The 26835-nt window shown below is 51.3% G+C and overlaps 1 protein-coding gene across 2 annotated transcripts in view; it reads left to right on the plus strand.

Moving 5' to 3' along the window:
- The first annotated feature begins 1607 nt into the window (after positions 1–1607).
- DLG5 (discs large MAGUK scaffold protein 5) overlaps positions 1608–26835 on the plus strand; it is a 120792-nt gene continuing 95564 nt past the window's right edge. For both annotated transcript variants that reach the window (XM_060285987.1, XM_030862710.2), the window contains exon 1: positions 1608–1977. In XM_060285987.1, the coding sequence (XP_060141970.1) occupies positions 1674–1977 (304 nt within the window). In that variant the 5' untranslated portion in view covers positions 1608–1673. The remainder of the gene's footprint in view (positions 1978–26835) is intronic.

Raw genomic sequence — 26835 nt, forward strand, 5'->3', positions numbered from 1 at the left:
CAAGAAAACTTCTTTAGCGGGGAGGACTGGAAGTTGTGGGGTGGGAGTGACAGCAGAAAAGGCACCTGTGGTCCCCAGTGTTTGTAATTGAGCATCATTCAATGGAACGCAGGCATTTGCAATGGCCTTGGGATTTCCACTCTACACTGGTGAGGTGGGGTTATTGGGAGTCATCAGCTGGGATTCCAGCTTTTAAGGACCTCCTCCTGCAGTCAGGAGGTAAGTGGTTATGTGTCCACAAAGGGCTACAATGGAAGGCAGGAGGCATTCTTGGACTTGGAGCCCAACTGTAGATCCTCACTGAGGGTCTCAGGGGAGCAAGCCCATTGATTTACCTTCTCCTGAGACTAGAATGTGGGATGACATCTAGGGAGGACAGCACTTCTCTTGCCAAAAAAATGAACTGGCTCCACTGCAGACCCCACGGCTCTCTTCCTCCTCCAGTAACACATCCCCTCCCCCTCTCCCCAACATCCAAGCCTCTTTAGACACTGGGAACCAACCCATCTAAAATGGGGGTGAGGGGAAAGATCCTGATTAATCGAGTCTCGGGATTATACTGGGACATTTTCTATATAATAGCTCCTTGGAGTGGGGAAATCTCACAGATTTGGGGGAGGTCTAAATTTGGAGATGGCCAAGTTTAGGGGACGTCCTCTCTATTGTCTCCAGGCCTGATTTTGGAGTTCTCAGATTAGAAGACCCTGGATGGGGGCGGGGCAGGGTTTTGTTTGAGAGGGTCTCCAATAGCTCGGGGTCTGGCCGTGTGCCTGGCCGAGGGGGCTGGGGGTGCGGGCTGCTTCCCGCGAGGCCCCTGACTCCGAATCCCCCACCGCCGGTTCCGCCTGGGCCTGGGAGACCCGGAGAGCCAGCGCGCGCGATGTCCCCGCCTCCGAGGCGGGCCCGGGGCGGGGAGGTGGGGACCCCTCCCCTTCGCCCATCCCCTCGGGGCCGGCCGCCCGGGCGCTTGAAAGGCCGGCCGGGGGAAGGGAGGGGAGGGGACAGAGAGGAGAGGAGAAGAGGAGAGGAGAAGAGAAGAGGGCGGAGGGACAGACCGGCGGCGGCGACGCCGGGGCGCGGGCAAGGCGGAGCCGGCGGCGGCCGCGGGGCCCCAGTGAGCCGAGCCGGGGCGAGGCGGCTCCCGAGCCGTCGGGGGGCCTGGCGAAGACGGCCGGGCCACTTTCCTTTCCGAGTTGTAATCGTGTTCGGGGGGCGGCGCCGGGGCCGGCGTTTCGGGGAGAGTTTTCTCGAGGGGCGGGCGGGGGAGCGGCGCGCGCCGAGGGGGAGGGGAGGGGGAGCATGCCCGGCTGGAGCCGGGCCTCGGGGCGCGCCCCGGCCGCCGTCCCCACCTCCGCCTCCTCCTTCTCCTCCTCCGTCTCCTCCTCCTCCTCCTCTTCCAGTCCCGCCGCCGCCGCAACTAACATGGCTGCGCTACTGAGCCCGGGAAGCGGCCGCTGCTGAGCGCCGCTCGCCGCCCGGGCCCCCAGCCCGCCCAGGCCCCGGCCCATGGCCCCCGCGGCCTTGCGGCCCCCGGCGCTCTAGGGCTGCCGCCACCGCTCGCCGCCCCGAGGCGCCCGGGGCCCGTCGCCACCCGCCTGCCTGCCCGCCCGCCTGCGCGCCCGCCGGCCTCCGGGAGTCCGGTAGCCGTCCGGCGGGGCGGGGCGGCCGCCACCATGGAGCCCCAGCGCCGGGAGCTGCTCGCCCGGTGTCAGCAGAGCCTGGCCCAGGCCATGACAGAGGTGGAGGCGGTGCTCGGGCTGCTCGAGGCCGCAGGAGCGCTGAGCCCCGGCGAGCGGCGGCAGCTGGACGAGGAGGCGGGAGGCGCTAAGGCAGAGCTGCTGCTCAAGCTGCTCCTGGCCAAGGAGCGGGACCACTTCCAGGACCTGCGGGCGGCGCTGGAGAAGACGCAGCCTCACCTGCTGCCCATTCTCTACCTGAACGGCGTCGTCGGGCCGCCGCAGCCCGCCGAGGGCGCCGGTGAGTGTGAGACCCCCACCCGGCCTCTCGGATCCGCCTTCCACGACTTCTCTCTCCGGTTCTCCGAGGGGGAAGTCGCGAGGGCCATTCATCTACCTGGCGCCTGCCGCGAGGAGAACCTTCCTTCCTTCAGCCTGCCTGGGGAGGGGCCGGTGCGCGGACCCCCACTTCACACCTCCTCCCCCAATCCCACCCTTGCTGTGAACAATGCCCCGCACTGCAGGCCTTGATCCTCCAGGTACCGCGGCAGCGGGGCCCTCCCGAGACCGCCAGGTCTAGCCGCGGGGCGATCTCGGAGGGATGTTCGTCAGTCCCTTTTCTAAGACTCTTAACCATCCACCAGTCCTTTGAGAGCCTCTGCTAGCCTTCAACCAGTGATAAGGTCTAGAAGAATAGAACCTGGGCCAGGGCCGGTACTTCTGAATTTTGGTCCCTGGCACCCCGTTTCAGGACCACTGGTGCCTTTTCACTTTTTGATTTTCTCAGCTCCCTCTGCCCAAAGCTCAGTCTGTTTGTTCGCCCAGGCTTGTGGTTGATTATGCACAATGCCTGCTAGGTTTCTTTGGAAACTGTGGGCCGGGAAAAGTTGGGGAAGTTGCATTGCACCATGGGAAAATCCTGGTAGTAGCTGCTGGGGCTCAGTTCCCTCCCTAAGGGTGCCGAGCTGCCTGAGGAGGGAAGGCTGGTGACGGCTTCCCTTGGGTGGTGGTGATGGATTTGTGAGTATTCGTAGGCTTGATGTGGCCTGGTTGGGGAGTGTGGAAAGCCAGGCTTTTAGACAAGGAAGCTGAAGAAGAAGGCATAGCACTGAGGAAGGAAGAGCCAGCATTTATTGGGCACCTACTGTTGTGGCAGGCACTCTGCTATATCACGTTCGTTTACCACTCTCTGCGCTATTATTCCTACTTTGCCAGAGAGAAAACTCCAGCTTGGAGTGGTTAAATTGCTCAAAGTATTGGGCACCAGGAGTTTTCAATTATGACCCATTGTTTTATTTAACCCATTTGGAACCAGGAAGCAACAAGTGCTGCTTTTCTATGTCTTGTCCGTGTTTTAAAAGTGAACAGAGAGGGCTGATGAACTGCCTTTAACAACTTGTAGGCCACAGGCTGATGAAACGTGTTTATTTGGCCGTTAAAAGCCTCACTTATTAAGGAGATGATTTTATAAGCTCTTCCTGGTAACAGCTCCATTGGATATTGGCCACCTTTTTTTGGTAGTGAAGGCAACTGGCATACAGAGAGACTAAGCTGCTGGCCACACAGCATATCATTTCATTGATGGCCCTTCTGTCTCCACTTTGGGTTTCTGACTCTTCAGCATTTCTGTTCCTCAAACCTATGCTGTCCCCCAGTTATGATTGTATCTGAGTTGCTGGGCAGCCCAGTCCTCTCCTGGGATGATGCAAAGAGCTGTCAGATGTGGCCTTGAGGATAAGGTCAGAGGGAAATCTCTTCGGGGTAACTTTTTTTTCTTCTTAGTTGCCTTTTTGTCTACCTAGCTCTCTGTGCTTGAAGGAGGAGGTTGATCAAGGAAGCGCAGAAGTTGAGTGCAGACTTAAGTCTTCAATGGGATGTGTTTGAATCAGCACTAGCTTTAATCTCTGGAATAGATAGATGAATTGCCATTAATTAGGGCCCTCCCTTTTCCATGCTTGGTAGAGAAGGTGGGGCCTCACAGAGCTGAAGTTCTGGAAGCTGGTCCTGACATCTAAGGAAAAGATGAAATAGGGTTTGGATTTTATCCTCAAGGGCGGGATTTCAAATCCTAGTTTTACCACAATGCAGAGCTGTGTAGGTTTTCAAGGGAAGTTAAGTTCATTTTAGTTAATACTTTAGGAAAAAATTAGGATAGCATTTGGTCTGGCAAGATGCCATGTAGAGCTTCTGGGGATGAGGGGGTGACACGGTGTGCAAGGGAACCACAGAGCGTTGGGATGTTTTAAAGGATGAATTACTGTGCGGTGGTAGCCAGCTTTTTTTCTGTTAGCCAGGGAGCCCCTTTTATGGCACAAAGCTCAGTGACTAAAAGGACTGCTCAGGTTGAAGGAATGGAAGCACCCGTTTCATCCCTGAGGAGCCGAAGTCAGGGAAACTCAGCCCTGTGTCCTGGCCTTTGCTCTCCCAGCAGGTTCCACTCCGCACACAGGTGCACACCTCTGCCTGTAAGTCAGCCTTAGTGCAAGCGTCTTGTGGGAGCCCCAGAGAGGAACCGGTTGGCTTCCCAAGGATCCGTAGTCTCAAGGGGAGACCCCTTTGTCACTGTTTCTACATCGGAGGTGCTGCCATCGCCCAGTTAGGGGCTCCTTTGATGGATTCCACATCCCATGTGGGCCCCTGGTCTAGAATGCCCGTCCCATGGCTGGCACTTGTGTGCTGTGTGAGTTTGTTGTGCTGCACGCAGATGATGTCTGGCCGCTCCCCACGTGGGGCCTGGAACTGGGAGGAAACTGGCCTAGGTGGTACGGGGCAGTAAGCAAACCAAGCTCATCTGTTCTGCTCAGGCTCAGTTAGAGCCCCAGACGTGTATAACTCGCCATGCTCAGGCCTGGGGTATGAAGGTGAGTAAGAAGACACAGAGTTGTTTTATTTTGGGGGCAGGGGGACTTCTCTACCAGAATTGATAGTACATTGCTATTGAGCCTTTCTATCTTATTGCATACTTGAATATCTCACTTAGTTCTGCGGCACCTAGTGCCTTTTCTGCGTGACGCTGGGTTCCGTTCCCGCCATCTGTGAGCTCTGAGGACAGGCCAGGAGCTGCAGGGCAGAAAGGAGCTGGAGTCCGGCGAAGTGCAGTGCTCCTGATTCCATGTTGGGGGTGGTTTTTCCTGTTACCTGGTTGGGCCCTCCCATTACAGTTTTAGGCCGTTTCCTACATTGGGGAACTCGGGAATTTTGTAGCCTTTCCTTGTCCCAGTACGTGCATCTGTAGGGAAGGAGTGAGCCCCTTTGTCCCCACTGGTGGTAGAGAGAGGAGAGAACTGTTCTCCTCTGACTGGCTCAGGTCTCTCGAGTTTCTTCCATGGTAGTACCAGGATCTTGTTTGTTCACTCGGAACCCACGAGGTCCTTTGTTTTTTCTCTTTGATTCAGTTGCTGACATCTGGGTTTTCTCACTTGCAGCTCCTCAACCGCCTGCCCCTGGAGTGAGGGGCCCCTTCCTGGCGCTGAGCCTCAGCGTCCTCATCTGTGAGATGGGGCTGGGGGTGCTGCATGGCCTGTCTCAGCCACTGGGAGGCAAAATGAGATTGGGGAGGCCTGAGGTGCCTGGTCCTGTTCTTGGTGCACGTGGGGCCGGGGTGCGTAGGATGTAATTCCAGCCTGCAGCTGCCTAGTTGGGGGAATGGGACACTCAGGAGAGTGACATTATGAGACAGATCAATTGAGTGATACAAATACAAACAGGCTTTTTCCTCCTTTTGAAGCTCTACTACATGCTTTCCGCAAATACTCTCATCCACCCCAGTGGCTCTAAGTACCATCTAAGTGTGGAGGGCTCCCCAGACCATTTTCACAACAGGCCTCTCTCGTGGAGCAGAAGTGGCAGAACATGGTGACTGCTGGTGGCACTCTCTACTGCGTGCTCAGAGCTGAGTTTCTCCTCCTCGTCCCCTCTGTGCCTCCTCTTTAGTTTCCTGGAGAGCTGGCTGACTTGGCTTCGCTACAGTTAAGAGGATGGAGACAGTAGTGTTTGCTGGAGAAGCCAAGGAAGGCTTCGAGGAGGGACTGGGGCTTGAGCTGGGTGTTGAAGGGGTACTCTGAGTGTGCAGAGGAAAAGGAGGATGTTCTGGGTGGGAGATGCAAGAACAAACTGCTAGCTGTGAGAGGAGCAGTGTGTTTTCAGGTTGCAGAAATTAGACCAGCCTGAGTGAGCAGGGCATTGGCTCTGGGTGGGTGGAGATGCAGAGGCAATCTGAAGGACCATGATGGCTAGGCGGAGCAAGGGGTTTATACACCACCTGGGGCTGAACTTGTCAGAAGTTAAAGCTGGAGGAATTTTTAAAAAAGAATAACCCCAGGCGTTTCCGGTGGGATGAGTTCAGTTGGCTGCTGATCGTCAGGTGTGGATTATCTATTATTCATTAGAGGTTACCTGGGCCTTTTGTTCTCTCCCTGCTCTCTTCAGGTACCAGCCACCTTTTCTTCATCCACTCTGTCCTTGGTGGTCATAAGTAAAATCTTCAACCATGGTGGTTTTTCTTTTGGTTCTGTTAATTGTGTTGAGAAGGAAGCAGTGGAGGAACTTGAAAGTGATGGTTGAAAAGAGGTTTCTAAGAGAAAGGCAGATTTTATTTATCCCTCTGTGTATTAGTTCAGGCACCCTTATTGCAGGTGACAGAAACTTAGCTCAAACTGTATTAGTCAGAAAAGAGAAACTTATTGTATAATATTCCAAAACTTTGGGATGAATTGGAGTAACTGGCCTTGGGATGATTGATCCTGAATGCTGCGGGCTTTTCCCGTGGGCCTGGAACATGACCTCAGGCCCCTCTTGGCTTCATCTCCACAGCCCCTGACCAGAGAATAAAGGGAGCCGTATCCAGAAAACCAGGCCGAAGAATCTCATGGGAGGATTCTGATTGGCCTGACTAGGGTCACATGTCCGTGTGAGACCCAGTCACCGTGGCTGGGGCTAAAGGACTAAGATGGGCCCAGCAGTGGACCCAACCAATAGGGTAGGGTGATTGGCAGCTCGTACCAGTACCATGTGGTTCTTTAGAATGGGGAGAAGCAGTTCTCCAAAAAAAGAAGAGCAGAAAGGATGTCGTGCAGGTAAAGCAGCAGGTGAATGTCCAGGATGTGGTCTCATCTTGGTGTGATGATGCAGTTAGCAGATGAGGTCATTGCTGGAGTGGGGTGGTTGGAGGTTGTCAGATTTCACTAGGTTTTAGACCTTGAGCAAGGCATTTAACCTTTCTGAACTTATCTCCCTCTCTACAAAATAATGAAAACAGTAACTACTTCACTCTGCTATTTGACGATGCATGGTAGGAGAAAAGGAGCATTTATTAGTGTGGTGAGTAATGCAGCCTGGAACCAGCCTTAGGACCAGAAGCCTGGGATTCTCCTGGTCTGAGGGTTATGGGAGAGCTCCTGGTGAACTGTGCTGAACAGATGTCAGGGTTGCTTTTACTGTGGCTGTGGGTCATCAAGAGTAGAATGTAGTCTCCATGAGCCAAATTCGCTGTTGTATTCCCGATGCCTAGAATAGAGCCTGCCCCAACATGGGCGTTCAGTAAATTTCTTTTGGATGGATGACTAGTCAGCTGTGTGGCGAATGAGTGGTGTGTCCCTGCGTAAGTCCAGATTCTCTTCAGAAATAAGTGCAGATTCTTAAGTGGTGACTTCACAGTGACAGAAGGCTGTGGGAGTGCAGGAAGGCTAGGGTGAGTTCCAGCGGCACACACGGATGTCCCCACCCGCAGTATGTCTGTGATGGAAGCAGGTGGTGTCTGAAGTCTCCATGGTCACCCCTCAGGTACCAGCATTGTGAGACTGGCTGCCAGGAGCCACGCGGAGCGACCACACTGCCTGTGTAGGATTGGAGAGCCCTTCACTTTTTGCACTTAGAATTTGAAAGTCAGCTTGGTGTCCTCGAAAGAGTTTTGGATGGGGATCTGCTCCTAACTGTACAACATCTTGACCTTGGATGAGCCTCTTAACTACCTGGGGCTTGTTTTTTTCCAAGTAGAAGGCTGGAAGAAGTAAAGCTGGAAGAAGTGCAGTGTTGACTGAGGACTTCCTCAGTCCTGTAGGGTTCTCAGTACTTGCAGGGTGGCCTTAGGTCCAAGGAAGCTTGGTGATGGGGTTGGAGTAGATTTCTAAGACATTTCTTCCAGGTCTCTACCATGATTACTATTTTTTAAAATGAATTAACTAATTTATTTTGGGCTGCGTTGGGTCTTCGTTGCTACGTGTGGGCTTTCTCTAGTTGCGGCGAGCGGGGGCTACTCTTCGTTGCGGTGCGCGGGCTTCTCATTGCGGTGGCTTCTCTTGTTGCGGAGCATGGGCTCTAGGCACAAGGGCTCAGTAGTTGTGGCTCGTGGGCTCTAGAGTGCAGGCTCAGTAGTTGTGGCACACGGGTTTAGTTGCTCTGCGGCACGTGGGATCTTCCCAGAGCAGGGCTCGAACCCGTGTCCCCTGCATTGGTAGGCGGATTCTTAACCACGGCGCCACCAGGGAAGTCATGATTACTATTTTTTGATTTAGTGTTAAGTGATTTTCGTACTCTGGCTTTCAATTTCCTGAAAAAGTAAGCAACGTAGGAGTGTCTTAATTTTTTGTTCCACCTTATTCCAACCACCTATACATTCTGCAGGCCATTTCGAGGGGGTTCTTTATTCATTTCCTGTCGCCTTGGGAAGATGTGAGCCACGGAAGTAGTGGGCATAAAGCAAGAGGACTGAACTCCCTATCAGTCTGTGCAGTAGGGATGCCGAACATGTTCAGCAGAGAAGAATTTTAAACGGGATTGAGTTGGGGAGATACTGCATTTTTTTTTCACCTTTTCCCTGGGGCAGATTGCATATCTCTGAGTTGTGTGTGTCTGTTGATCTTTTTGAGACAGAGCTCCACGAAAGTGCTACGGAACTATTTTAAATTAAATAGATGTTTGGAGTGTTCCATGTTGGCCGTCCAGTTCTAAACCCTTGGTGGGTAATTGTGAGGTGACTGTTGACCTTGATGTTGCTTTTTTTAATACTGTGGTAAGATATACATAGCATAACATTTACCATTTGAACCATTTTTTTCTATTTTTTTAATTGTGGTAAAATATGCATAACATTACAATTACTATTTTATTTATTTTTAAGTGTACAGTTCAGTGGTATTAAGTACATTCACACTGTTGTGCAACCATCCCTACTATCCATCTCTAGAACTTTTTCTTTTCTTTTTTTTTTTTTTTTTGGCTACGCTGGGTCTTCGTTGCTGCACTCGGGCTTTCTCTAGTTGCGGTGAGCTGGGGCTACTCTTCGTTGCAGCGCACGGGCTTCTCATTGCAGTGGCCTCTACTGTTGGGGAGCACAGACCCCAGAGCGCACGGGCTTCAGTAGTTGTGGCTCGCAGGCTCTAGAGCTCAGGCTCGGTAGTTGTGGCGCACATGGGCTTAGTTGTCCTGTAGCATGTGGGATCTTCCCGGACCAGGGATCGAACCCGTGTCCCCTGCACTGGCAGGCGGATTCTTAACCACTGGACCACCAGGGAAGTCCCTCTAGAACTTTTTCATCTTTCGAACCTGAAACTCTACCAATTAAACAATAACTCTCCATTTTCCCCTCCCCCCACCCCCTAGCAACCACCTTTCTACTTTCTGTCTCTGTGAATTTGACTGCTCTAGGTATCGCATATAAAAATGGAGTCATATAGTATTTGTTATTTTGTGACTGGCTTGTCTTCACTCGGCATAATGTCTTTATGGTTCATCCATGTTATAGCATGTGTCAAAATTTCCTTCCTTTATTTAAAAATTTTTAATTGTAGTAAAGAACACAAAATATAAAATTCACCATCTTAACCATTTTAAGTGTACAGTTCAGTAGTGCTAAGTATATTCACATTGTTGTGTAAGAGATCTCCAGAGCTTTTTCATCTTGCAAAACCAAAACTCTGTCTCCATTAAACAATAACTCCTCATTCCTCCCTCCCCCACCTCTGGGAACCACCATTCTCCTTTCTGTTTCTATGAATTTGTTTACTTTAGATGTCCCGTATAAGTGGAATCACACAGTAGTTGTCTTCTTGTGACTGACTTATTTCACGTAGGGTAATGTGCTCAAGGTTTATCCGTGTTGTGGCATGTGACAGGATTTCTTTCCTTTTTAAGGCTGAATAATATTCCAGTGTATGTATGTACCACATTTTGTTTATCCACTCATCCACCAGTGTACTTTTGGGTTCCTTTCATCTCTTGGCTATTGTGAATAAAACTGCTATGAACATTGGTGCAGAAATATCTCTTTGAGGCCCTACTTTCAGTTCTTTTGATTATATATCCAGGAGTAGAATTACGGATCATGTGGTAATCCTGTGTTTATTTTCTGAGGAATTTCCATACTGTTTGCTTTGAGTTTTAATTAAGGAAATCCCTACTGTCCACAGCACCTTGACTCAGGGGTGAGTGGCCTGGCTGGAGTCCTAGTTCAACATTTTATTGTTTTCTTCTAAAAATTGTGTATTTTTCCCCCAGACTCATTTTGGAAAGCCTTAGCACAATTCCTTTGGACCAGAAATGAAGATTTTAGTTTCAGTAGTCATCTGTGGCTCTTTTGAGGGCAGAAGTTGTTGACCATGGAATCCCAGCAGCATTCATATCTGGCAGCCAGGGGGTGTTCACACATTTTCTTCGTGTTTGCAGTAGTACTAGTATCTCCATCCCCAAAGGCCTCCAAGTATGTTAGTTATTTCCGCTTTGTAGACACTCGCTCCTTACCCCATTCAGGGTTGGTTTGGTTACATAGACTTGAATCCAGGGTTAACTGGCTATCAAGATTTTCTTTAGAAAAACCTAGATCAGCATTTCCCAAGGAAATATCTTCTAAACAGTAGTTTGGTGGGATGTCAATGGTGTTATCTGTAAAAAGGTTCTCTGGTCAAGTACATTTGAGCAGTGTTGGTTTGAGCAGGTCACACAGGCTCCTTTACTGGGAGCCTCTCAAGCACCAGTAAGCCAGTGTGCTTTGGGACTTTACTGGAGGGGTTCACTATGCAGCGTTTCCCAAACTGATTTGACCACAAAACCCTTTTTCGCTGGGCATCTTGCAACATCAGGGTTCTGAGAGGTGTGCTCTTGGGAAACTTCAGCATTAGTGCAGGGAACTGGAACATCAATGTATACCATCGTTTCTCGAATTTTCCCCCAGCTCTTTCATTCAAGGAACCAAAACGTTAAACGTTGCCATTCTTTTGAATTCTGATACCAGCTGAAATGGGCATATGTGATTCTGGGGCTGGTAGATTTTTTTGGATGTGTTGACAATTCAGATGTGTAGTGGATTCTGGGACCAGTAGATGTTTTTGGTGTGTGATCTTGCACAAGATGTTTGACCTCTCTGGGCCTCAGTTTCCCCAGTGTGGCTTAACAAGAATGAAGTCTTGTTCGTGATGGTTATTCTTTGAGATGGTTAAACCTCTTGCGGTCTTCTCTAGAGCTGGGCTTTGGTCCACAGTTGGGGTTTCCAGGGGCACCTTGGAAGGATGTATAGAGACCTGTTCAGGGGTTTGGTGACTGCGGGTCCAGGACAGGTTAGCTCTTGGACAGATCTTTTCTGAGCCCTGGGGAGTTGTTGGGCTGGAGAGCTGGAAGATGGCCTGGAGAGTGATAAGTTATTTCTGGGAAGGTAGGTGATAACAGATGGACGACCCGGGTGGCCTGAGCATCATCGCTGTGTTTTGGAGCCCGGGAGTAAGGACACAGAGAGAGAGCTGAGTGTCATGAACCCAGACTTGGGGACCCCCACAACTTTAAATCTTGGCTCTTTAATCTTAGTCTGTGTGACTGTAACAAGGCACTTAACCTCTCTGGGTTTTCTTTTTCGTTATCTATAAAAGGGCTAATATTCTCCTCCTAGGGCTTTGGTGAGGATCGAGGTGATTAATGTGAGGCGAGGGCAAGCTGTTGCTACTGCTTCTGCTCTTGGGGGTAGCCTGCCCTTGAGTAGAGAGCCAATCCCCTTCTCGTCCTTGGAATCAGGAGGTGTCACAGGATACAGAGAGATGCTCAAGGGAGAGTCGAGAGTGTGCATGGACCAGGAAGCCCACATTCCTGAGGCTGCTCAGAACACACTTTCACAGTGCTCTGGTCCTGGAGCCTGCCATTAAGGAGGGCACCACCGTGAGCTGTGAGGAGTTCCGCTCCAAAAGGACCTTGGGAGGAGTTATTTTAAAGGAAAGGAGACTTAGAGGGGCTTGGATGCTTGTTTTCAGATGGACATGGGCAGGTGATGAGACCTGATTCTTTCTGACCCCAGAGAGATGACTGGTAGAAGATACTGGGAGGTAGAATTGAGCTCAAGATAAGGAAGAGGGCTTCCCTGGTGGCGCAGGGGTTAAGAATCCGCCTGCCACTGCAGGGGACACGGGTTCGAGCCCTAGTCTGGGAAATTCCCACCTGCCGCGGAGCAGCTAAGCCCGTGCACCACCACTACTGAGCCTGCGCTCTAGAGCCCGCGAGCCACAACTACCGAAGCCCGCACGCCTAGAGCCCGTGCTCCACAACAGGAGAGGCCACCGCAGTGAGAAGCCCGCGCACCGCAAGAGTAGCCCCCGCTCAATGCAACTAGAGAAAGCCGCGTGCAGCAACAAAGTCCCTACGCAGCCAAAAATAAATAATAAATAAATATATTTAAAAAAAGATAAGGAAGAACCGTTCTCCCTTCCTCCTTGCCTTAATTTTATACTATATATTATAAAAAATTTAAACATATGCAGAGATGGAGAGGATAATATAATGAATACCCAGCTCTCCTAATAACTTCTGTTTTCTGTAATTTTTTTTTAAAATTATTTGTTTATTTTTGGCTGCGTTGGGTCTTCGTTGCTGCACGAGCTTTCTCTAGTCGTGGCAAGCGGGACCTAGTCTTCGTTGCGGTGCACGGGCTTCTCATTGCGGTGGCTTCTCGTTGCGGAGCACGGGCTCTAGGCACACAGGCTTCAGCAGTTGTGGCACGCAGGCTCAGGAGTTGTGGCTCGCGGACTGTAGAGCGCAGGCTCAGTAGTTGTGGCGCACGGGCTTAGTTGCTCTGTGGCATGTGGGATCTTCCCGGACCACGGCTCGAACCCGTGTCCCCTGCGTTAGCAGGCAGATTCTTAACCACTGTGCCACCAGGGAAGTCCCATTTTCTGTAATATTTTGAAACAAATCCCAGACAGCCTATCACTTCCTCCATAAATACTTGAGGAGGTATCTCTAAGAGATAAGGCCTTTAGAAAAAAAATATAACCGGAAGACCAGTTTTACACCCAACAATCTTTTTTTTTTGAACATCTTTATTGGAGTATAATTGCTTTACAACGTTGTGTTACTTTCTGCTGTATAACAAAGTGAATCAGCTATACATATACATATATCCCCATATCCCCTCCCTCTTGCCTCTCCCTCCCACCCTTCCTATCCCAACAACCAACAATATTAATAATTTCTTAATGTCATCTCATATCCAGTTGATACTCAGTTTTCCTTGTTGCAGAAATGCCTCTTTATAGATGGTTTGTTCAAATCAGGATTTTCATAAGGTCCACACGTTGCCTTTAGTTGATGCTGCTTTCTGAGTCTCTTTTAGAATCCCCAGCAGCCCCCGCTTCCCTGGGCCTTTTGTTTAATGTAGAACTTGTTTTAATGGTCTGTGCTATCCAGCTATGGAGTGGACTGTTGTAGGTGGTGACGTCCCTTCCCCGAGAGTCCACATAGATGGTGGGTGAGCATGGGATGGTTACGTTAGAGAATGGGTTGTGGAGTCTGATCGTAAACCCCTTTAGCCTCAGTTTTCTCACAGGGCTGTTGGGAACGATTAAATGAAATAACATATGTGAAATGTAACTGTTCTTTATGAGTTAAATTTTTTTATTTTTGCCTTTTTTTTTTTTTTTTAAGCTGTGGGATTCTTTTCATTAACCGGACTCTTACATGAAAGCCAGATATATAAGATAGACATGTGCTGTGGTGAACAGGTATGGAGGCCTGGAGCTTGCCCTTTTCCCCATGGACTCCCTGCGGTGCCTCCGCACAGTTCCCTCGGGTTCTCCAGAGTTCTGTGGAACAGGGTTTGAAAACCAGTGTGCTTGGATGCTTTTGTTTTAAGATGCTCTCCATGAAGAGGGAGGTGAAGAGCTACCCAAAGCCTCACCTTCCTTTGCCTGAGCTGAGCTGGGTTGGTGAGTCACAGCTGGACCCAGAGGCTGCTGCCAGTGGCAGCTGTGCTTCCACCAGATACTCTTGTCTTTGTCTGCTTCCTCTGTTTACCTTTGTAGGTTTCCTTTCAGGATAAACCATGCTGTCAAAAATGACAAGTGACCACAGTGCAGCTAATAAAAAAACCATTCTCTGCTACAAAAGACAGTGATTGGGAAGGAGCAGAGTGAAATCCCATCAGATGGGGTCAGGTGGGAAGTGGTTACCTTTTCTGAAAACTTCTTCTATTTTTTTTTTTTTTTAATAATATCACTGACTGGCCCTACCCCTACATTGCATAAGAGAATTGTTAGTTGTTGTTGCATAGATAAGCCCCTTCCGATATGCAGCCTGCAGGTGGGATTTGTGGAGCTGCCTGTGTGGGAAGCCAGCAGAGATGATCCCTTGTGACTCTGAGCTGCAGCCTCGGTGGCCGTCTCAAGCCAGGGTGTGTTTTTTCTACCCACAGTGTTTTTCTAGGTATGGCCTGTCTCTCCCAGGTGGCTCTCAGGCCTCTTTCTGAGTCAACTTCAGGTTACTTGTCTGGATGGTAACCGTCAGACTCCTTAAGATGGCCTGGGACTCCCAAACGAATATTCTTGTATATCATTTTGACCACTGCAAATCTGCTGTCCAAATGTGGTGAAAAATCTGTCCAGCCAATAGTGAGTGATGGGATAACAAACACATGGGAAGAAACTTAATTGTATTTTTATTTTTATTTTTTTATTTTTTTTATTTTTTTCTTAATTGTATTTTTATATTCTGATGTAAGAAGTCATACTTTAAAGAAGTATAATGACCTTTTCAGTACTCACGATAACCTCTATTCGTCTTGCTCAGGGTAACCTCTCTTTCTTCTCATCTGGCCAGAATTTTCATTTCCTGTTTATGTTTCTTAAGCAGCTTAAGATTGTCGAGTATTGGGGCTGGAAGGGATCTGAGAGACCACTTTGCCCAGACTGCTGATTTTATAAATGAGAAATAGCAGAGTCCAAAGACACAAAGGGACTCCACCAGGCTCTCATAGCATGCCTCGGTGCAGCTGGACGCAGGATCCAGGTTTCTTCCCAGGCCGGGGCTCCTTCCAAGGCATCTACACCAGCCACAGACTGGGCGGGGAGTCTCAGGAGCCTTGACTGGTTTTTCCTGATCCAGGCCTGGCTTTGCAGGCACCAGCCTTTCCAGCATGTAACAGGGCATCGCAGTTCATGGAGTTGTGCTGTAGCTCTCCTTCCTGACCATTGAGAAAAAATCTTTTATCAGACCATGCAGTTGGTATTTATGTTCCACAAATGGGCAGAGTAGGCCAAGAGAGGTTTGTCACCTTGCTCAGGGCCTCCAGCTGCTGAGAGGCTGGGCAGGCTTTGGAGTCTTGGTCAGTTTCTTTACAGAATCTGCATTTGTTCTGTATTCTGGGCCATCCTGTGAAGGTCCCCAGTGACATTTCTGTGTCCTGAGCCTTGGACACCCCTCCTCTTCTTCGTGACAGGGTTCATTCATTGAGCAGACATGTTCTGAGCACCTGTCACACAGGGGGTACTCTCTGAATGCAAACATAGGACGTGACGTCTAAATTTAGTGCTGAGTCAGAGAATGGGTGTGATGTTGGCAGGAGGTACCTCCTTGTCTCATTCTTTTTATGACACAGCAAAAACTTCTAGGACTGACTGTGTGGTTTCTTATTGCTTAGTCACGGGACAGAGTTCAAAAAGCAAAATGACGCCACTGAGCCTCTTGCCCCAGAGGAAAAAACCTTTAATAAAGATAAGAGGGTAAAGGCCCTGTGGACACTGAGCCGGCCACCCCCATGGCCAGCCTCGGTGGGAACTGGATCCAGGAAAAAGCAAGAGAATAACAAACCGAAAATGTGCTCGCTCTGGGTCCTTCTCCTGGAAAAAATATAGCTGAACCTGAAGCAGCTTAGAATTTCGGGCCCGTGTGTGAGAGTTTATTATATACGACCGTCTCCTCCGTAAGATGTTAGGGAAAAACCCGAACGAGCTTTTTGGCCAATCCAACATTAAGACTTCCCATGTGAAAATTCAGCAGAGGTGGTCACTGTCTTCTTGCATGAGATCACTCAGCCTTTAGGGTGGAGACCAGGCTGAGTCGGGTCCAAGTTTTATCTGGCCAACTGCCTGTCCGTCTGCCCATCCATCATCCATCCAGTGTGAACCTGGTCAGTGCTCCGACCAGGCGCTGCTGAGTGCTGAGCACGCAGAGGTGAGAAAGACATTAGCCTCGCTCATGAACGACGCCACAGTCCCGTACTGGGCGCCCCGACTTGGGTTTGCTCTTTTAGATGGAAGGTATATCCTATTCTTCCTCAAAGGTTTTCAGTTTTGGTTGCGCTGCCTATTCTGGAGCTTTTAGAAATGCTGGAAGGTCATCAGCTTAGCTTATAGACTTGCTTCTCCTCACCTTCCATTTTGTGGTTTATAGCAGATGACAAGTGTATTTGCAGAAATCTGTAAGATTCTCAAAAGGGTGACAAAGAAGATGACTCCTGCCCACCAGGAGTTTATTGTCTCATTGGAAAGCCCAAGCCCGAGGGAGCAGGTGTCCAGCAGAACAGGTCATGCAGCACAGAGGAGGCCATCTAAAGATCAGTGCACTGTGAGCTGGGTGAGGGTGGGCGGCTGGCAGGCTGGGTGGGCGCTGGACGGGGACAAGGAGGAAGGCAGGCCTGATGAGACAGCGTGCAGAGCAGGGGCAGGAGGCTTGGGAGAAAATCCATTCTGTGAATAGTGGGTCTTCACAGGAATTTGGGGCTTCTGTTTAGGGCATGTACTCAGCAGGCCCTGGGAAAATAGGGTGAGGCCAGCCAGCCCCCGGAAGGCACAGGGCAAGCCTGGCTGTTGGCGTCCAGTCATTCTCCCTGCATCGGTTCTCTGTGAGGCTGCTTCAGCCCGAGCCTGCCTAGAGGAATAGGCGGGGTTGGCATGGGCTAGAGGGTGGTCGGTAGAATGTGGGAGAGGGCACTGTGGCCAGAGGAGGGTGGTGTAAGGGGGTGTAGACAGACTAGCCTTCTCGGAATCCCCAGAGGTGCCTCGTTGGCTTTCTGTGAGCCCTTAGATGGATTGGAAGGCCTTCTTTTTTCTCCTAAGTTTCAAGTCTGAGAATTACAGCTGGGGTGTTTAGAAATCAGGGTCCCTGAGTCCTCCAGGGAACTTGAAGCCCATTCCCATCTGCTGGCCTTCTCTTTGGGGAGGAGAAGGGAGCAGTTGAGGAGTGAGGTGGCTGAGGAGAAATAAGTGACCATTGCCCTCTAGCTGTGTCCCCGTGGCCACCTCACGTAGCCTCACCAAGCCTTATCCTTCTCTCTGTGATGGGACCTGTGACGCCACTGCCTTCCGAGCTGGCGTGAAAGTAGGTGGATGGTGCAGGGAGATGGTGCCATGCACGTAGATCGCTGTGCACTGTGCAGATGGTAGGTGTTTTTATTGCACAGGGTACTTTGTCTGTTACTTTTGTATTTCCTCATTTGACCTCAGCAACTCTTTGGGGGTCCTTACTCCACCTTACAGTGAGGGAACAGGTGGGGAGGGGTCAGGTCACTCAGGAATCCGCTTAGTCGAGGGGTTAAGAGCCTGCGTCCGAGTCAAGAACTGGGTTCAAATCTTGGATCTGCTACTTACTGTGACCGTGGGCAAGTCACTCTCCTTCTGTGCCTTGGTTTCCTCATCTGTGAAATGAGAATAATAGTAAGACCTTGTCTTGTAAGGGTTAAAGGAGTTACTAGTTTTGCAGTGTTGAGAGCAGCCCCTGGCACCCAGGGAGCACTGCGGGAGCATCGGCTAATATTCGTATCATCATTACAATGAAGCGCCACCTTACGCTGTGCCTTCCAGGGCAGGGTGGTTGGTTTGTTCCCCGCTCTGTCCCACACTCGGTGTGGTCTACAAACCAGCGCTGGTCTGCAGACTCTGGGCTCCTGATCCGTGATGAAGTTAGCACAGAGACTGGAATCAGCGTTTAGCAATCTTTAGAGCAATTTGACCTTGCTGGGACGCATTGAACAGGTAAAGACTGCTTCAGGTGCTGTCAGATCACATGGGGCGTCACATGTGGTATGAGCTTCGCATAATAGTCCTTGGTGGTGGCGCTGTGTGATTGCACATAAAGAAGCGAAGTCGGCTGAGAGCCCATCGCTGCCCATTCCTGAGCAGTCGGCTTCCTTGGGAGGCTCCTCCACTGACCACAGCAGGCGGGATCCAGGGCATTTTGCAAGGTGGTTCGTGGTGTTTGTGCTCTAGCAGTCTGTGACAGCTCCAGGGAGTGAGGTTTCCCAGTGGAGATTTTTATTAATGAGCAATTGTTTCCATCAGCGCTACTGACGCTTACTGTGGCAGATGCCTTTCTCGCTGCTCTCCTAGGAGGCATGGTTCTGGCAGGTTTGGTAAGAATCCACAGTGAACCCTCTCCTTTCCCACCTCCTAGGCTGGCAGAAACTAGAAAGCTAGATGATGTCCGTGGACAGCGGGGTGTGGGGATGTGGGAACTCACCCCTGCTGGTGCAGTCGTCCTGGAGCCTCTGGCAGGGCAGCCGCCAAGCCCTGACCCTGCAGCCCCTCTCCTGAGTGTGAATGCCCCAGGCTCCCTCACAAGTTCCCGGAGGGAGGTGAAGGTTCACTGCAGTGCTCCGTGGGTGGCATCCATCCCTGGGAGAGCTGACAGTGCAGTGGTTCCAAGTGACTGATGAGACACACACATGGCAATGGGATGGAGCTTAAAGCATGGTGCTCCTTGAAAAAGTAAGAAGTAGAGTGAGATGGATACTGCAGCGCTGTTATGTAAATTAACAATACAAAACAATGCCCATTTTTCAAGAACACACACAAAAAGATAGACAAAACAATGGTCGCCTAAGTGCCTGGGGGAGTAGAATTGGAAGGGAAATGGGAATAAAAGGGAATAAATAAGAGAGGGAGGAAAGAAGCATCACTTTTCTGTGGGCTGCTGTCCTTGAGGGAAGGGGCTTCTGCCTGCTCCCGATGGCCGGCTTCTGGTGGTGTGGCGTCTGTGTGTCTTGGCTGAGCTAGCAACCTCAGGCAGATTGCTCACCTGCCAAAAATGGTCTTGGTGAAGAGTTGCCCATGCTGTCGTGGGGCTGTCGCAGTCACCAGCGGGGGAGGGCCAGCTGTAGTGTGTGGAACAGCTGACTCAGTAGGGATGTTTGTAATACTCATCTAGGTGATTGTGGGGGGGTGACCAGCCCTCTGTTTAAACATGGCATTGGGAACACGCGTCAGCAGTGCCTGCCAAAACCCGCATTGACATCTTGGCTGTAGTGGGCAGATACGGGTAGTCACCCTTTAAGTCAGTTGATTAGAAAAATAGCTCTGTTCTGTGTATTTATTGAACTTTTGATGTCATGTGCTGCAAGAGAGATGGGGATTTTAGCTTCAGGAAGGTAGAGTCGTGCTCAGACTAAGGAGCAACTTTTTAATTGCCAGCAACCACTGCTTTAGGAAAGGAAATGAGCTCCTGACTGCTGGAAGTATTCAAGCAGAACCTCGGGCGTGGCAGGGAAGGTGTTCCTTCTGTCACGTTCATGGTTGAACTGGATGCCACCTGCAGTCCTTCCTCCTCCAGTTGAACTGGGCTTCATGCTTTAGATCTGATGCCAGTAATTAAAACAAAATGATTCCTTGGTTTTAACATGTAATTCACCATGCTTACGGTAGAGAGTTTAAAAAATGCAGGCGATCAAAAGAATAAGTTGCAGGTGCTTTTACTAACGGGCGGTAACTACTAGGAAGCGTTTTTTAAAAGAGTGAACAAAGGAATCACTTTTTATGGGTGTACAGTATTGCCATGTCAAGATGTATGTCACCGGTTCCCCTTGATTGGAGATTTAGAAATGTCCCACTTTTCAGTATAAGTCATGTCGCTGTGAGGATCTGTGTACTTCTTCATCTCCTCGGGATAAATACCTGGAAGTGGGGCTACTGGGTCAAAGGGTATGGACGATTTTAAGGCTGGTGTTACAAATTGGCAGGCAGATGGCTTTGATTCTGAGTCACTCCTAGGTCTCTCCAGGTGTAGTTTTTGGATCCTTGTCTTCAGAATCCCCTGGGAAGCTTCTGAAAAGTGAAGACTCCCCGCCCCCTCCCTAGGTCTCCTGAAACAGAACCTGGGTGTGGGCTGGTCTCATCTGCAGTTTTACCAGCAGCCGGAAGAGCCTTCGACTCGCTGCCTGGTGCTTCCTCAGGGTCCGAGCCTGCCCAGGGAAGGGAAGCAGAGGAGCTTGTGTGTTCTGTCTCACTTGAGGGAGAGCTGTGATGTACTTGCGGGTCAGGGGGGCAGCAGAGTGGGGAGAGCGCTGTTTAGGGACCTACCTCTAGGTGCCGTTTTCCTTGTCTGTGAAGTGGGAGTCTCAGTGGTGGTTTTTTTTTAGATTTATTTTTTGGCTGTGTTGGGTCTTCGTTGCTGCGCCTGGGCTTTCTCTAGTTGTGGCGAGCGGGGGCTACTCTTCATTGTGGTGTGCGGGCCCCCCATTGCGGTGGCTTCCCCCGTTGCGGAGCACGGGCTTCTAGGCACGCAGGCTTCAGTAGTTGCAGCACGTGGGCTTCAGTAGTTGTGGCTCACGGGCTCTAGAGCGCAGCCTCAGTAGTTGTGGCACATGGGCTTAGTTGCTCCGCGGCGTGTGGGATCTTCCCGGACCAGGGATTGAACCCGTGTCCTCTGCATCGGCAGGCGGATTCTTAACCACTGCGCCACCAGGGAAGCCCCGACTCAGTGGTTTGGATGAGCTGAAAGTCTTCTGTCTATGACTACGTATGTGAGTGTTTCTCTCACTGACGTCACAAGGTGAGAAGGAACTCGCAGGGCCGGGCCGGGTCTGGGAAGGGAGCTCTGGGAAAAGTGGGTCAGGACGGAGAGCTCATCTTTCCTTCTCTTCCCCACGGCGACCCAGGGCTGATAAACTGTTGGAGCGGGGTGCTGTTGGCCGAGGCCCCCTCCAGGCCCAGGCGTCTTTCTGTCCAGGTCAGCAAGAGGCGCTGCTTCTGCCCCTGGATTGCTGCTTCCTGTGTGTAGGAGTGAGCCCTGTGTGGGGCTCCCTGCCAGTGTGGGGGCGTGGAGAAGGCCCAGATGTCCCTCCTCAGCACTGTGGCTCCCAGAAGTCACCGATGCTGCCTTTTGCCACAGCTTCACCGTTTGGATGTGCTGCTTCCTAATGGTGGAGTTGGTAGTCCCGACGAACTTGCTCAGGTGTACCCACCCGAGGAGGAGCTCTTTGCCAGGTGTAACCTCCAGGAGGCTACTCTAGGTGGGCTGTTTACCACTTGTCCCTGCAAAGGTCAGGGCTCTGACTATCCTCTGTTTCCTGGTCTGTAAGTCTAGAAGGGACATCATTCATTCACGTATTCAAGCAAACACACTGAGCTGTGGTGGTATCAAGATGAGTGATGTACGTTAGCGAGCAGACAGCAGCGCTGCTGGCTTGGGGACTGGTAAGTCATGCTCTAATGTGGGTAGAGACAAAGTGCCTGGGAAGCACGTCCAAGGAAGGGATTGGTTTTGTCTCATGGAAGGGGGAGCTGGGCTGAGGGTTGGTCTCATGGAGGAGGAAACTTGAGGGCTTTGCGGGTTGAGTAGAAGTCGTCAGGTGATGGGTAGGTAAGTTCCAGGCAGGGGGAGAGAAGCCTGGGGAAGAGCAGCGAGGCAGGAGGCGAGCGTGCTGGGTGACTGTGGGCCCTGTGGTGGCTGGATGGTGGTGTGGTCAGGGAGGGACTGGAGCAGAAGAGCAGGAGAACGAAGCAGGAGCTGGGCCATGGACCTGGCCTCCAGGTCTGCTTTTGGTGCTTCTGAGCCACGTGGCTTAGGCGAGGCTTAATGTTTTGGAACCTCGCCTTCCTCCCCTGTGAGATGCAGTAATAAGACCAGCCTTAGAGGGAGTTTTTAAGAGGTGTAATACATATAAAGTATGTAGCCGAGACCTTGGCACAGAATCGGGTACACAGCAAGCGCTGAGTACCTGATTTCCTTCTTTTCAATGCTGGGGTGAGGCTTTTTGACTTGATCCTAATAGGCCGAAGGGAGCCATGGAAGGTTGTAGAGCATGGAATTGACAAGATTATATCTGTTTGCTCAGGTGTCTGTGTGTTTTTAAGGCAGCTTTGGTGATCTGGTGGGGATACTTTTGGGGGTCTGTGGTGGTGAGGCTAGAGACTTGGGCCAAGACTAGGAGGGGTGAGGAGAATCCTCCCTGTCATGGTCTGTTTCCTGCTGCATTTCTTGTGTGCTGGCTCCACCGGGCTGCTAGGATGGCCTGCCTGAGCTCTGGGCAGAGGTTTTGGGGGAGGGGCTAGGGTTTGAAATGTGTCCCCTGAGACAGCTACCCCTAAGGGAGGCTGTAGAACTGGACACTTGCCAAGCGCAAGTCTGGCCTTGAGAAAGTGGGCTGAGTGTCAGGAGAGGGACGGAGCCTGGGCCGGGACAGAGCTTGTGGAAACAGGCCTGCTACAGCAGTGTGGTAGATGGTAGGGATTGCAGATGTTTATTGGCCACTTACAGTGTGTGCCAGGGAGCTTACATGGGTGTCTCATGGGTCATCCCAGCAACCCGAAGGTGAGGGGTTTTTATTTTCCCCATTTTACAGATGAGGGGACTGAGGCCCAGAGAGGGCAAGCTACTTGCCCAGAGTCCCAGCTGATGAGTCAGGATTTCACTTCTGGTGGTTGGGATCCAGAGGGCACACACACTGAGCTGCGGTGGGAAATGGGAGCAGCCTTTGGGGCCGCTAGATTTGTGTGGCGTTTTGGCTGCCAGTTCCTGGTGGCAGATTTCAGTTGCCCACAAGGAAGAGCACTGCGCACGGAGAGCCGGTCCGCGATGGGACGGCTGCCTTAGGAGGTGGTGCGCCCGAGGCTGGGAGGGCCTGCAGGGGTACCTGTCAGGTGCTGCCGGAGCTGGAGGAGACGTGCTGTGTGCCACCCGGCCCTGCCGGCCTTGAGACTTCTTGGCTGGTGCCCAGCGCCCCACATCTTCTCCCCTCACACCCCCGGGAGCTGCGGTTTTGAACTGGGGCTGGAGGTGCGGATGGGATTTGGATGTTCGCAGAGGCAGGCGCCGATACAGCCCCTGGCGTGGAGGCGGGGACAAGCCCACTGCGTCTCAGAGAACGTTGCTTCTGTATCCTGGGTGACTGCAGGGGCCTCAGACATCAGCCCTGGAGGTGGGCACGTAACTGCAGGCTGGTCCACGCGTCGTCAGAGTGCGCGGCGTGGAGCAGGCCGGCGCTCACTTGCTCACTTGCCTCGCTCATCTGCCCAGCATGCTGTGCTTGCCCAGGGCCACAGAATTCCTCTCGCCCAGAATTCCAGGCAGCCTGCCACAGCCAGTTGAGCTGTTCCTGAGCTGCAAATCTCTTTGCCACATCTGGGTAGAAGGAAGATCCTAGGGTTGCTGCCTCTTCCTGGCATGATGCCAGCCTGCCCAGTGACTTGGGGCCAGTGACTTCCCTTCTCAGGTCTTTGCATTTGGTGATTCTGCCCGGCACGGCAGCTTTCTCCACGTCCTCAGCTGCTGCCTCGCCCTCCTAGGCGTGCGCTGGCCTGTCGGGAGCCAGGCCTCGGTGGGGCAGGGGCCTGCGCTTCCTGGGGATCACAGGGCAAGTCCCAGCCTGAAGGGACAGACCGGGGCCAGCCTCATGACTCGTGTGCCCTCAGAAGCTGCTCCTGTGCTGGTGCCAGATGGTGTCATCCGGGGGTTGGATTAAAAGGTAACTCTGTTGGCAGGAAGAGCGGCCCTTTCCTGGCTTTAGTAAGCAGGCCGGTGGTGGGCTCTGTGCAGGTCTCCTAGCCCCCGCTCTTGGGTGCCTCTGCCTCTCCTCTCGCTCCCCTCCGGTCCTCTTTCTCCCCCTGCCGGGACAGCCCTCCTCAGATGCGCCTGCACCTCTGTCTCCCTCACTTTGTCGCCAGCCTCCCCTCTCTGGACAGGTTTCAGGATCTTAACGAGCAATTCAGCAGGGTTTGCTTTGCCTTTTCTTCCCCGTCTCTGACAACAGGTCACTCCCTGGCGTGGAAGTGTGGTGGGGCAGGGGGAGATCAGGAGACCGAGCCCAGGCCTTTGGGGAGGTCAAGTGGATGTGGGGAGTGCAGGGCCACCTTGGCCGAAGCGTGGGGGCCGGCTGTGAGCCGTGTGTCTTTTAGAACTGATGGAGGGGCCGTTCTGGTGCCTCGAGGAGACACGAGTCCTGGGAAGAAGGTGCTGTTTTGAAGCTGGCGGGGTCATGGGTGTTTTGGGGGTTGGGGGTGGCAGTCCCACACTCCTGGACCTGCGTAGGCAATCACAGGACTTTTGAGGACCTCTGGGGAACCCCAGAGGGCTGTACTATCTGTGGGTAGTGGAGATGGTGGGAGAGCCCTGCCTGAAAGTTCTACCACCATCAGCTGACCCAGAGGCAAGGGGTTCAGAATATTTTGGTAGAATATTTCTCAGACTTCGTCCCCATGTCTCCCTATCTTCGGACAGGCCCTCGTTTTGGGAATCACATACTTAAAAAAGTTCCTTCTACTGTTAAGAAATGGTACAGTAGACTTTCTCCTTTATTATTCTTTATTTGCCTAAAGTATTAGTTTATTAAGAGACAAAAAATCCTTTTAGAGTATTTTCCCCCTTGGGTAGAATTACAGCATTATATATGCACACATACAGCATCACTCACCTATTTTTAAATCAGCAGCTAAACAGCAATCATTTAGAAAAATTATTTAGGCAGTGGGATTATGAGCCATTTTATCTTTCTTCAAGCTTTTCTGTTTTAAACAAATTTCAAATGGTACTATTTTTTTTTCTGATATTCTGTTTTGTAAATGTTCAGGTATACAAAAAAGTTGAAAGATTAGTACATTAAACATTTGTGTAGTCTTCACCTAGTTTCACCACTGAGTAACAGCCTGGCATGTTTGTTTTCTTTTCATTGTCACTCCATATTTAATTCACAAGATATTTTTCCTGATTCATTTGGAAAAAGTGGTGGATATCGGAGAACTTCACCCCTCAACACTGAAGCGTGCATCACCTGTGAACCAGAACATGCCCCTACATAACTCACCATCATTATCACACCCAGGAATTCAGTGCTGATACAGTAACATTATCTAAGAGGCAGTGCATTTCAGTCTCCCTGATTGTCCTACATATACTTTTTTTTTTTTTTTTTTTGCGGTACGCGGGCCTCTCACTGTTGTGGCCTCTCCCGTTGCGGAGCACAGGCTCCGGACGCGCAGGCTCGGCGGCCATGGCTCACGGTCCCAGCCGCTCTGCAGCATGTGGGATCTTCCCGGACCGGGGCATGAACCCGTGTCCCGTGCATCAGCAGGCGGATTCTCAACCACTGAGCCACCAGGGAAGCCCCTACATATACTTCTTATAGATTTTTAAATTCTAATAGACGTGTGTTTGGTTGTTATGCTCATGCTCTTTAAAAAAAAACTTGGATTATAAGCTTGATTATCAGCGACTGTCACACCTTTGTTAGAACACATTGTTATAATATAGACGAGTGTACACACACTATGATTGATATCCCTTAGGCAATCTTGGAGTTCTTTTATCTTGGGAGGGGCTTGGGAGATCTGTTCTTTTCTCTTTACAGAATCTGTGGTCTGAACAGTTGAGAGACCTTTCCAGTGTCCCAGTGTGGAGGTCTGCATATGTGTTCTGAAGTTCTTTGGTTTATGAAATCTGACACGTCCAAGTCTGGACATTTTAAACTGTCCTGCTAAATTCTTCTAAGTACCCAGGGCTCAAATGTACCGTTGCCTGGGGTGTTGTAGATAATTCGACATAAAACAGAAAAACCAGAGGCATCTTGTACAGAGCTCAAAACCCCCCGTGGGGTCACTGGCGTCCTCAGCTCTGGGCACCCTCAGAAGGTCTGACTGCTGCAGTGGGGCTGCTGAGGACCAAAGCCCAGCCAGCGGAGAGGAAGGAGGAGAGGTGTGAGCAGTGGGAGGCGAAGGGCAGGGGGAGGTGCCGCAGGGGCCAGTGCAGTTCTGCCCCGTGGAGCCAGGCCGCTCAGCTGGCCCTGGGGTCTGTTGGCTGAGGGCCTGCCTGTACCTCCCGTGGGAAGCAGCTCTGTATTGGGAATGAGCCCTGGAATGGAGCTGGTCAGATGGGCTTTCATCCAGCTGCAGGACTGGCTCATTACTTCCCGTCCCTGAACCCCTGGCCCACTCGTGGGGTTGGAGTGAGGAACCAAGAAGAGAGGTCTGGCGAGTGCTTTGAAATTGTAGAGCAAGCAGGTGGCCCAGCCCTCAAGGTCGTCCGTCTGGGGGGTTGGCAGGCTTCTCACCACTGGGACTGTCAGATTGGCACGAGGCAGGCTGGCTCTGGGGTGGGCAAGCTCCGGATGGGGAGGGTGAAAGGAAAGGTGATGTTCCCAAGGAGGAAGGTTGCAGTGTGGGCCCACAGGGAGGGCTTCTTGGACGAGGTCAGGCTTGAGTCCTACTGGATGGGCAGGGTGGAGAACAGGCATAGCACAGGTCAGGGAGCAGAAGAGTCTGGGGCCGCTCTGGCCAGTAGGGGTTCCCTGCCCCAAAGGGGATCTCCCATAACAGACCGGCAGTGAGAGGGCTGCTACAGTTCTGCGTGTTTGGAGGAAAGTGTGACTTAGGATACTGAGTTGTTCTTCCTACCTTATCTCAAAAAAACAAAAACAAAAACTTTATTCTTTGCTGATAGTAAAGCATGTACATTCATGTAGAATATTCAGTTAATGAAGAAGAAAAAAGAAAAGCACACAAAAAATCCCAGAGGCAACCCTGTTAACATTGTGCTGGGGGAAGATGGAGCTTTTATTGTATGCCAAGTATCGTGCCAGATGTTATCTCATTTCATCCTCACAAAAACCCTGGGAGGTGGGTACTGTTATTATCGTTCTTTTATGGGTGAGGCAAGCAAGGCACAGAGAGGTTAAGGAAGGTGCCCTGAGTCACACAGAATGTGTATGAGC

This window comes from Globicephala melas, chromosome 16 (assembly GCF_963455315.2).
Source record: "Globicephala melas chromosome 16, mGloMel1.2, whole genome shotgun sequence".
Taxonomy (NCBI): domain Eukaryota; kingdom Metazoa; phylum Chordata; class Mammalia; order Artiodactyla; family Delphinidae; genus Globicephala; species Globicephala melas.